Consider the following 12,685-nt stretch of genomic DNA (forward strand, 5'->3'; position numbering starts at 1 on the left):
CTCTGGATTAACCCATTCAGGCCTGACGTCGAAATTAAAAAAATAAATGTTTTCTAAATCATGACAATTTTCGGTAAGATTTGAGGCACATTTTAACGATTTCTCAAAAATAGCAGACCTACAAGCTCATAGCGCGCCACTCGGTGGCGTGCTATGAGCTTGTAGATCTGCTATTTTTCAATAGCTAAACTATAACATAATGCTTAAAACACCAAAAGGGGTTCCCGCCCCAAATGGGTTAAGAGCGTCTGCTAAATACCTAAATTGTAAATTGTGCATTGATGCCAGATGGGAACTGGGTAATTTCCAACTTGGAACATGGTTGGTCATATCTGTCGAGTGACAGTATACAGTCCCAACATTGTCAACAAAGGGATATCATTTAATATTTCATTTTACAGTGAGTCTACAGTTACATACTGTATCTATATCAATGGATTTGGTCATTTCCATATTTGGACTGAACATCTTTCCACACTTTTTTGTATAAGCATAACATTTTCCAAGAGCTGATAACTCTCTACTCTCTACTAATTAAATGGCCAGATATAGGCATTTAGCCAAGTTGTCCCGCTGATATAGCGGGACAACTTCAACTATGCATCTTGTAAATCAGCTGACTAGAGTGACATGCCTGTATTAACCCTTAGAAGATGAAAGACGCCAATTGGCGTCTTCATCAGAATTCCGTAAATGATCAATGACGCCAATTGGCGTCTTCACAGTTTTTGATGAATCTAAACATATTAATATGCTCCGAAGCGCTGTTTAAATTCCTGAGCTTATATTCCAACTACATTACCCAGAAAACCCGTGTCACGTGACACACGTGTACGTGTTGCCATTGGAAGCTGGTCCCACCCCCTGTAAACAGTGGGGGCAGAGGGAGTCTTCATAGTTTTCATTGTTTTGCCTGTTTGCCGTCTCGCCCGAGCGATTTTCTAGCAGAAAAAGTTGAAAGCAGTACTATTTATTTGAGCGAGTTTTGTGGTAGTAGTATTGATCCATACGCGTCCCAGTCGCCTTCTCCAGGCGGAGTAGCCCTGGTCCAGTGCTTACAGCGAGACTCGCTGCTCCCTCCCTCCTTTTTTCATTGTCTCCCCATCGTCGTCCGATGAGCTATACCGGGAAACCATTGAAGAAGACGATCAACCCGGAATGTTTTGAGGTAATCTTATTGTAGAAAATGCCCTTCTATAGTGATCAGAAATCATAAGATGATCGCTACAAATAGATGCTTGGATAATTACTACTACTAGTCAGATCATGACGCCAGAATGACTCACCACGATGGCCCCCAGCCATTAGCCAGCACCGAAGGTGCTGGCTAATGGTGTTGGTCGGTGCATTGGTGCTGGCTAAGGGCTGGAGGGGGGGGTTGGTGTCGATCGGTTGGTTGGTGCAGTACAAATGTATCGTAGCAGGCATGCACGCATGGCAGTACAAGTATTTTATATTGTAGCGTGCCTTATAGGCGATCTGATCTTTAGAGTAATGTTCGCTCCTTTTATTTACTGTCTACAAAGACGGAGAACAAACATGCATCGTTTACTGAAGCAACGCGTGGTTATGATGACGTTGCTACAAGGATCGGAGGGGGGACGGGGAGTGAAGCTAACAGTAGCGTATTATATAAGATCTGTATGACGTTTCATTGACGTCTGAGCTTGCATGATAATTGCATTCATTGTATATTGTATACAATCATGATTGTACATTGTTTAGTGTGTCTCCGTGTGATGATGATGATGACGATGATGTCAGATAGCCTACGTCCCCCCCCCCCCCCCCAACTGGCTATTGGCCGGGCTGACTACAGCTAAATGTTTATTTTTATATATTTAGAACTGGCATCGGAGGAGGAGGATGATGATGATGATGACGAAGAGTCAAGACTGCGATGGAGTTCTCCGACACTGAACCGGATGCATTCATTCATTTCAGTTGTTGTTTTTTTTAAATTTAGCCTACACACACACACACACACCGTCAAGAACAACTGGAATGCAGTGGTTTGGGGACACTGGGGAGTTTGGGGACAACTGTTTTGTATGTAGGCCTATTTATTTTCTGTAATATTTATTATAATTGTATTATGTTAGTAGTCATAAAAAATAAAAGACAAGCTTTTACAATGAGTTAGACCTGTCATGGCTATTTTGTTCACTAGTCTGAGGTTTATGGTTTGACTAAGCGAGTTTCAACTGTGATTTACTCTGTAACGGTAGATGGTAAGAACCCAATTTTTTTGTTATAATACAGTATACATTCAAGTCTATATTTTGATACATATCATGGGCACAAAGTCATATCAAAACAATGTCCTTGGATGAGTTTTTTATCAAAACTGTTTCTTCACAACAGGTTTTTGAGATACATGCATGAATAGACACGGTACTGGTAAGACTATGTAAACATGGTATATATCAAAATGTGCGTTAGAATGTCTAATTTTACCCCAAAAAAAGAATTGAGTTTATATGATGTTCCATTTCAGAGCTAGGGGGACTTTTAGCTGGATAGGTCAGATTGATCATGACTGACCATGCTATTTATAGATGGCAAAATATCTACAGTGGTACATGTGAGAAACTTTTTATTTTATTTTAATTGAACTAGACAACTCACCCTTTAAAATGAGATATTGCATGGCTATGTACGCCCAGCAGAAAAAAAGTTATTTAGAAAATAAAACTTCAACCGGTCATAACTTTTATTGTTGTCCTAGAAACACTACCCAGTGTAAATGCAGGCTCTTTTAAATGGCTTCCAACACCACAACTTTTATCAACTCAGTTCATTTTTTTCCTGGAAGCAGACAAGCCAAGCTTTCTCTGAAGGTCTTTCGTTGTCACACATTCACAGCAGAGAATTTTCAATAAATCATTCAAAAACGCCATTCTGCCATAGAGAAGTCTAAAAACTATATAGAAATCCTTGAAACTCTCAAAGAGTTAAGAGTCACGCTGTCATGCAAGAACGTTGTACCACCCACAAAACTAGGTCAGGGGGACCACTTTGATCTATTTAAAACTATGAAATCAATAAAGAAAAGTAACGCATGCATGAATAACTGTTAACACAATCTGTGCTGGCACGAGAACATCTCGTGAATAGCTACTGTACCCCGCTGTGCCATCCACGAGATTACGAGATTTGATTAACACAATCAGTGCCGGAAGTCCTTCAAAATAGGAGCTCTGGGGTGCCGGAAAGACATGGCCGCTTTTACTCAGAAACCCACGACCCGGAAACAATACTTACTTTACATTGCTAGCTTACATTGCGATCGTTTTAATTTATACGATATATGATCCAAAAAGCGTTCATATTTTGCGGGAGAGACAGATGAGGAGCAGAAATGAAGCGCCAGTAAATCGATCCGTTCAACACCACGGAGAGATTAGGAGAGACGAGTCATTCTTTCCGCCGTGCTAACAGCTAAATCAATGGTAAGCTAACAATTTCCTAGAGTGTAGCATACGGTAGCCGAAAGGCGAACTGACAAATAAAAAAAAAAGGAAAAAAATCTGAATATTCTTATCTCGCCCCGTATCATTGAGGATGCGCTAGGACGTCTGAGGACGTCGTATGTACGCGTCGATTGGGACCCCTAGGACGTGTGGCGACGTCCTACGGACGGAAACAGTTAATAATAATCCAGCATTAAAAAATAATAATTAATTTTTCTTTCTTTATTTGTACTCCTACATCCCGACGTGCATCTATTTCTGATATGCAACGCAGTGTAATTTACAAGAAAAACATGGCTCTGCACCCACCTTGTCCTTCTTTTCCTCTTTGTCTGGGCTGGGTAGTCTGACCCTTAGCTTGACCGAGCCCTCCTTGAATATGTCTCCGAAGCCGACCCCTCGGATCTTCTTAGGCTGGGCGATAACTCCGTTCCCTGGAGAAGGGTGAGGCGAGGTGGGGCTGATGGCCCCGTCCTTACCACTACCGTCTGATGAGGGAAGGAGGGGGTCAGGGACGGAGAAATACAGTTTTACACAATATTTATCTACATCAGTACTAGGAGGAGGACAGGCACATGATGAGGGACCCGTTAGGCGAGCTATCATCACTGTGTAAGGTGCATTCTCACATTTACAACAATCATTTAACCCATTTTGACCTGAGACCAGATTCTACAAATGTCTTCTAAATCATGACAGTTTTCTGAAAAACCTGTTTCTATGTCAGTGGTGCTCAAACTATTTCATGTCAAGGACCCCTAGAATTAGATGTATTTGGCCGCCGACCCCCATCTGAAAATATGTTGTTCCAGGGACCCCACCGGAAGCAAAGATTTGAGTTAAAAACCGTCACTGTGTAAGAATATTATTACACAGTATAATTATATGTAAGTATAATTATATTCAAAGATTTGCGACACATTTTCAAGATTTTTCAAAAATAGCAAGCTTGTAGTGCGGTACTCGGTGCCACACTATGAGCTTGTATATCTGCTATTTTTCATTAGCTAAAGTATAACATAATGCTTAAAACACCAAAAGGCGTTCCCGTCCAGAATGGGTTAAATGAGGATAAACACCCATGACATGTACAGTACACAAGTGCATGCAAAGATTCTAATACATTACAAGCATGCAAACTCCCTCACACAAAGCCTAACACACACACACAGTCTCTTGTTACCTATACGCAGTATGCACGCACATGCCTGTTCAAACAACTTCTTTATGATACAGTCACAGTAACGCTCACAAAAGGCTTGGAAAGACTCAGCCGGCACACTAAATCCTGCCTGCCGAGGCTTGTTCCACTTGGACAGCAGTCACACCTTAATACTTCTATTACAAAAACTGGCCTGTATATCTAGTTTCTAGAAGTGGAGGAGCATTGCAACCACTACAATTATACCAGGCAATGAGATCCACGAAATAACATCAAAGTGCCCGTGTGGAGAAACTCAGCTGCAAACAACGTGCAACAACACCCTTAGGTATCTGCGTTCTGAGCAATTATGTAAGCCAACCTTGTCTTCATTATGTTAGAATTCTGGTGTCAGTGGAGCTAAGCTGAAGTCACACGTTACCTTTAATGACTAAACGTGCTCGCAATCGCGTGCCTATAAAAGAAGGCATTTCCTTTTGTGGTCATTTTTCAAAGTAATTTCTCTCTTTTTCCAACTCCACATGAAATAACCTTGCTTTAGGTATTGTTACCTGAGCAAACTCACTGCCTGAAGAAACGGTAAAATGAGACACGCTGCTGTCATTTTGTCAACAGTGTCTGGTGTCAGACTTCCACAAACATTGCCAGATCGACTCGGCAAGCGAACCTTGCCTTTAGCGGCGTCTATTCAAGGAAAAGCGTACGTAATTCTGACCAGTGTTGTTTTTGTCGACTAAAACTAAGATGAAAAATGTTCGTCGACTACCTTTTTCCACTGACGAAAACTAAATGGAAACTAAATGAAAACAGAGCTATGATGACTAAAACTAAGACTAAATATACCTACGATTTCGTCGACAAATAAAAACTAGTGTAAAATGTTAGGAAGGGACTAGTGGACAAGAGATCCAGTATAAGTAATTTTACACTTGGTTGCATGCTGAAAATTTTGTAAAAATGTGTAAAAATACTCATTACGACGGCATCAAGGCCCGCCAAAATACATTTTAGTCGACTAAATCAACTGTAGATTTAGTCGACTAAAATCTTATGACATTTAGTCGACTAAAACTAGACTAACACCAAGACATTCCAGGTGACTAAAATGTGACTAAAACTAAATGAAGTTTCAGTCCAAAGACTATGACTAAACTAAAACGCCTTGATTCTGGAATTGTATCTTTGCCCATTAGTGAGGCCCTTCCAGTTCCAGCTCGTACTGCACGTCTCTCTCACCTGTCTCATCTGCGGTGGCGTCGCCGGGCTCTCCGTCTTCTCCCGATGCCTCCATCTCTTTAACGAAGTTGGAAGGGAAAAGCCCAGACTTGCCGTTCATGCTGCCGTTCCACCAGCCCTCTTCAACCTGCAGGTACAAGCCAGGCGTTATTAATCCACCTGTCGTCCCAGTGTGTGTGTACTTTGATGTGTTGCTGAAAAATGTCAAGAATTAGCGATTGCTCCACCTACTCTGAAAGTACATTTTAGACTAAGAGTTAGGACTGGACGATATGGACAAATTTCGAATATCACAATTTTCAAAACCAAATACCTAAATATCGATTCATATGCATTTTTTTTTACATTTGTTTTTAAATTGTCAATTGGCAACAAGCTCACAACCACATTTTGCAGCGTTTCACTTTTTTGACCAAACTTCAACAAAACAACCTGTCATTGGGCCTGGGCCATGGCTCAGTGGTCCAGGCACCTTGGCTGGTAATCCAGTCTGGCAGTGTGCCACGGGTTCGACTCCCGATCCCGGCGGCCTTTACTGCATGTCTTCCCCCCATCTATCTCCCCATTTCCTGTCAGCCTACTGTCTGTCCCTCCATAAAAATATAAAATAAAGACGAAAGCCAAAAATTAAAAAAAAAAAAACCTGTCATTTCACAACGTATTGTGAAAGAGCTTGGATTTACGTTATTTTCGCTATTTTTGACAATCTTATGTAGAATAAAATCCTCATTAGGTCAGGTGACTAGAACCATGAAAGGATAACACCCGTTGCCATATAATGATGTTACAAGTAACGTACAACGTGCAAAATCGCAGACGATATTTCGTCTCCTATGACGATATTTCATCTCCTATGACGATATCAATAAATCATCCGACCCTAGTAAGAGTAATGCCTCCAACCAAAAGTCATGAAGATGAAAAGATCCAGGCATGAAATGTAATATCTTAAAAATGAATGCTAGAGGCTACTCCGATCCATGCACTGTAGTTAGTCTAGGTAGGATCTTTGACTTTAAGGCAGCATCCATCCATTCAAAGTCCTGTATTCAGATTGTAAAGGGTTATTTCACTTTAACCCATTTTGACCTGAGATCAGATTCTAAAAATGTCTTCTACATCCTGACAGTTTTCTGAAAAAGCTATGTTTGTCAGTTTTAGGTTTTAGGTCTGCTATTTTTCAAAAATAGCAGACCTTTAGGTCTGCTATTTTTCAAAAATAGCAGACCTACAAGCTCGTATGAGCTTGTAGATCTGCTATTTTTCAATAGCTAAAGCATAACATAATGCTAACACCAAAAGGGGTTCCCGCCCAAAATGGGTAAAATACTTCTCAGAGACACCCCCTTCTATATAAACCCATTGAACTTCAAACTCCATTTTAACCATGTTAGACTCATTGAAAACACACATATTAACCTTCTAATGCTGTGATTTTTCAATTACTTTTTTTTCCACGTTTAAATGTTTTTTTGTTGATTATAATAAATAAAATAAATGACAAATGTCTGATCATGAAATGAATATCAAATATCTAAATATTGACTCAAGCATCATTAACCCATTCTGGACGGGAACCCCTTTTGGTGTTTTAACTAAGCATTATGTTATACTTTAGCTATTGAAAAATAGCAGATCTACAACCTCATAGCGCGCCACCGAGTGGCGCGCTACGAGCTTGTAGGGCTGCTATTTTTTTAAAATTGTAAAAATGCGGCACAAATCTTTGAATATATATTCTTTCAGAGCGAACGTTTTTTTTATTTCGACGTCAGGCCTGAATGGGTTACTGTCTGGGGTGCAGACAAAAGCCCAAGTAGACATCAAAACTACCCCAGAAGTGAAACAGCCCTTTACGTAATGAGTACAATGCTGAGATTGCTGACCCAAACAGAGTTGGCAGAGGCTGAACGTGTGCAAATGTGATTTACAGTACATCGTCTGAAGTAAATCAAATCAACGAAATACAGTTCTGCCAATATAGATTGATGGGTGGACCGGTGGAGGCCCACAACGGTATCAGACATTATATCATTACTTTATACCATAAATAGATAAGTAACCCACATGATTAATAGCTTCACATTAGTACCAGTTCTAGGGAAGCTGAAAGTACCGTCACTAAAAACGCCGGGACAACGCTCCACACGTCCCAAACTCTTCTCCCTTCTGGCTCCAAAACTATGGAATGCACTTCCCATTACAATCAGAACTGCAGCCTCACTCCCGTCCCAAACTTCCACCGTAGTCTGAAAACCCACCTCTTCAGACTCCATCATGGCCCGTAGTATACTTGCCCTTGCCCCGTCTTAATATTTATGTAGACTTAGATAGCATTTTATGTAGACTAATAGCATTTTTATGGAGACATAGCACTATGAAGTATACATGCATAGTTCCATTATATTGATATTCCACTGTTACGTTCTTAGCTTACGTATGACTCATGATAACTACTTTTTTATGTATGTGATGTATTGCCATGCTTTCTGTTCTTGCTTAATGTCTTAATGTCGCTCTGGATTAAGAGCGTCTGCTAAATGCCTAAATCGTAAATTGTAGTACATGGCCCCAGTTACTCCTTCTGTCTCTTAAATGTCCTGACTTGCCACTACCTTATCATCTATAAATATGGCTGATCAAAGTGTTTAAAATATGCTACAGACGAGCTTCAAAGATGCATGCCCTGGGCGTAATTACACCCAAAGGGTGAAACAGCAGTTTTGTTAAAACCCATAGCGCGCCACCGAGTGGCGCGCTACGAGCTTGTAGGTCTGCTATTTTTGAAAAATCGAAGAACGACTGACATAGAAACATAGCTTTTTCAGAAAACTGTCAGGATGTAGAAGACATTTTTTAGAATCTGATCTCAGGTCAAAATGGGTTAAAACAAAAAAAGGTCGGCCCGGCCTGGCCTAGCGGTCCGGGCACCAAGGCTGCTAATCCAGCCTGAAGGCGTGTCGCAGGTTAGACTCCCGGTCCCGACGACCTTTGCCCACGTGTCTCTACTCTAATCTCTCTCCCCCCCATTTTCTGTCATCTTATTGTACACCATCAAAATAAAGGCAGAAAAAGCTCCAAAACATATCTAAAACAATAAACACAGGTCCAAGGTCGGAGTCTGGAAAGATGTTGCGACTGATTCAACATCACTTAACTCATTCATCATCCCAGCAGTAAACCCCCCGTCCTTTTACAAACCATGAATAACATAATAATAATGTCCAAAACACGATGAGTGCCCAATGGCCATATAAAAGCTGCAAACTATAGGCCAGTTGTCTTGTGCCATTGCCAGTATAACACTACATGCTCCATTTTCGTCACCGCTAAACCCCTTAGGCCTAAACTTCTTTGAACTATTCAAAAATGTTTTTCAAAATAGTAAAAAAGGCAACTAGCCAATCTACATTGACACATTGTGAGCTTGTAGACTGGCCATTTTAACTATTCAAAAATGTTTTGCAAAATGGTAAAAAAAAAAAAAAAAAGGCAAAGAAGTTTAGGGATAAGGGGTTTAGCGGTGACGAAAATGGAGCCCTACATGTCCCTACCCTCCCCGACGAGCCCTTATTCTAATTGTACAACATGCAGTACATACCACAATATATAGAGGAATATAGGTCATTAAGAACTAACATGCATTTAAGAGTATATATTTCTTATTGTCACAGGAATCAGTAAGGTCGCTAGCTTGGAGTTAGTGAGGTACTGCAGCTGTTTTTGGTGCCTGTCGAGGGTGTTAAACGTACCTCTTCGATGATGTCTATGATGTCTCCTATTTTGAGTTCCAGTTCATCCTCGTTCTGTGGCAGGTACACAAACAATGCCTTGCACTGCCTCTTCTTCGGCTCTACAACGACAATGACGGTGAGAGAATATACCAGTTAGACCACTAGCTAGCTCAATGGCCTAGAAGATAGAGGCGTCACCTCTCTGACTGAGTGCGTGCACACACACACCCACACCCACACCCACACCCACACACACACACACACACACACACACACACGTGTACCCATGTTTATTTATGTTCGAAAAGACTGTGCGTGTTGGCGTCGGAACACCATTCTGAGCAGGTTGTGCTTTGTCTTTTACAAATCTTCAGCTTGCTTATTATAGATCCCAAAGCTCTTCATACCTTCCCCTAATGCTCCTCTGTGAGTCATCATCCGTAATATAACCCAAGATATGTATAAGATAATGACTACAACAAACAAACAAAAATGTGAGACTTATGACTTTGTTTTCAGCATTCGACACCATCGTATGAGAGGAGCACACATTTAAGCATTAGAATATTGCTGAGAAAAAATACAGTAGTCTGAATTGCATGATAAAATTCCCACCGATTAATCATTCATCTCCACTTACTACAGATATGTATACGTGCGTGTGTGCGTGTGCGTGTGTGTGTGTGTGCGCGCGCGCACGTGCCAAGACGAGGTAAGGCCATGCAGGTAGACATGTGACCTGGGAAACCAGGAAGTGAGAGGAAACAATATCCCGCCCCATCACAAACAGCAGTGTGGGAGTTTTTAACCAGGTGATCCTAGGGCGGACACACCCTGTTGAACAAGCAGAGCTGCCCGCAGCCCCGCACCAGTGAATTCCTGCACCAAAAACAAAGCGCCGCTGTCGACTTATAACTAAGAGGGGGAAGCAAATAGCACACGAGCAAAAACGTAATGACAAGAATATGCTCAAAGCTCTGCATGTCTGATTGGCTTTTACTGTGACACGTCATCCACAATGGAAAGCAAATGTGATACTACTAGCGTCAGTGTCACAGCATTTAAGTCTAGTAGAAGGAATTCCGCTTTGTGTCAACATCTTGAGAGACTGTCATCAAATGCAGCGGATATCACTGGATCCAGTGGAACAGGATCAGTGAAGATAGTATGTCCACAGGCACACACGCAGTCAGCATACTTGATGTCTAACTTAAACTTAAAGTTCTATCTCACCGTCTCACACATTTAAAACATTGTGAGGGTTATTGGTCCATTTGGATATATGATTAGATTTTTGTCTTTTCTCTCCGGCTCTTACTCTACCTCTTATCAAAACAGAAAAGTATCATATACACACACACACACACCTGTAAATTCGGCATATAAATGCCCTGATCAGTGAGTACCAGCAGGCCGGATCATTTACTGTTATGTCATTCCCATAGTATCGCTCTCCATATTTCCTATCTTAAAAATTCTACACACAAAAATTACTAACAAAAAATGACACTCACAATTTGGGCATTTAGCACATGCTCTTATCTAGAGGGTCATACAAATAACACACTGCAGTAACGTACTCTTTCTGGGCACTGGAGGTCCATGAGGCAGTGCGTTAGGCTGTGTGTGCGGCTGGAAGCCTCCGGTTGGGATGCCGATGGTGCTCATCCTGTGGACCAAGTTGGCAACATTCCCAGCGCTCTTGTCTCTCTTCTGGCTGAGCGGCTGTGTTGGCTCCTCCTTCACCTCAATCTTTGTCTCTTTTGCTTCCTTCTTCACCTCCTGAAAATGACAAGAGAGAGTCTGTGAGTAGTGGATAGCAGTTTTGGAGTTTGTTTGGGTAGAGGTTCTTTGCGCCGTGCAAGGAAGGTAAGTTAAGGAAGGGACACAGATGTAATTTTCTCTATCCAGCAATTCCAGCTGGCAGATTTGTCGCACTTGGTGGCAAACGGCAGCCTATGGAATGAATGAAATGCATTGCAGTCAAGGTTTCACACATTGTTTTCTGCTGTGTTGCTTTTCTGCTGTGTACACTAATTCATTTTAAGAAAAAGTAGGTTTATGAACGTGCCAAAGTATCGCAAGACTGTCCACCACTGCCAGTCTGACAACCAAATCTTGCGATAATACAAGCCTGAAACTATACCTGCCGCTGTTTAGACGCCTCAATAAAACTACACATTACTGTGCACACCAGTGATCACAAAATGATATGTCTTCCTTTATATTTCTGACCCCGACCGATTATATGACAATGGTTGCAATAGTTCAGAAATAGTTTGTTCGTAAGCTGGTCCAGCAGGCTTGGTTTCACTGCAATGCATTTCATCGAACTTCCGGTGTGAGTTTGCCACCCATGAGGGTCATGGCGCATGCCCAGCATCCAGCGCATCCCTTTCTTAATGTACCTTCCGTGCCTCTGTGTAGGGTGGAGGTTATATGGATGATTAAAGCGATCACACCTGGCCTGAGGCAAACTAATGAGACTGAGCTGCGTGTGATGAGTCGACACACCTTTTGTACAATGTACATCACAACAGAATCAATTCAGCCATTCCCCAAAACACTCGGAAAGCCTCAGTCACAAGGCGTGAGTGTGTGAGTGTGTGAGAGTCTGAGAGTGTGAGAGTCTGAGAGTGTGAGAGTGTGAGAGTGTGGTAAATGGTGCATTGATATCGTGCCTTTATCCAAGGCGCTTTACATAGATTGTGCATTACATTCACACACACATTCACACATCGATGCCGGAGGAAACCCTGCAAGGCACCAACCTGCACATCGGGAGCAATTTGGGGTTCAGAGTCTTGCTCAAGGACACTTCGACACCAACTCTGGGGGAGCCCGGGTTCGAACTGGGAACCTTGCGGTTGCCATCCGGTCACTCTACCCCTGAGCCACTGCCGCCACTGTGTGCGTGCGTGCGCGCGCGTGCGTGCGTGCGTGCGTTATCACAGCAAAGTGTTGGTAAGCTCCAGGCAGGCCACACTAGGGGAATTACAGTGGAAGGGAACGGGCCAGGTGAGGTGAAGGTCAAAGGGCCACCGACCACCAGCACTGCTGCTCTGCCCCTGGAGTTACCG

At 42.1% G+C, this 12,685-nt stretch overlaps 1 protein-coding gene across 2 annotated transcripts in view; it reads right to left on the reverse strand.

The window, feature by feature from the left end:
• Window positions 1-12,685, reverse strand: part of cd2ap (CD2-associated protein) — a gene marked incomplete at its 5' end in the record, with an annotated part of 122,138 nt that overhangs the window by 58,330 nt on the left and 51,123 nt on the right. For both annotated transcript variants that reach the window (XM_079525438.1, XM_079525437.1), the window contains 4 exons: window positions 3,783-3,961; window positions 5,872-5,998; window positions 9,624-9,724; window positions 11,186-11,387. In XM_079525438.1, coding sequence (XP_079381564.1) covers window positions 3,783-3,961; window positions 5,872-5,998; window positions 9,624-9,724; window positions 11,186-11,387 — 609 coding nt within the window. The remainder of the gene's footprint in view (window positions 1-3,782; window positions 3,962-5,871; window positions 5,999-9,623; window positions 9,725-11,185; window positions 11,388-12,685) is intronic.

Source organism: Electrona antarctica (genome assembly GCF_951216825.1).
Source record: "Electrona antarctica genome assembly, chromosome: 17".
NCBI lineage: Eukaryota > Metazoa > Chordata > Actinopteri > Myctophiformes > Myctophidae > Electrona > Electrona antarctica.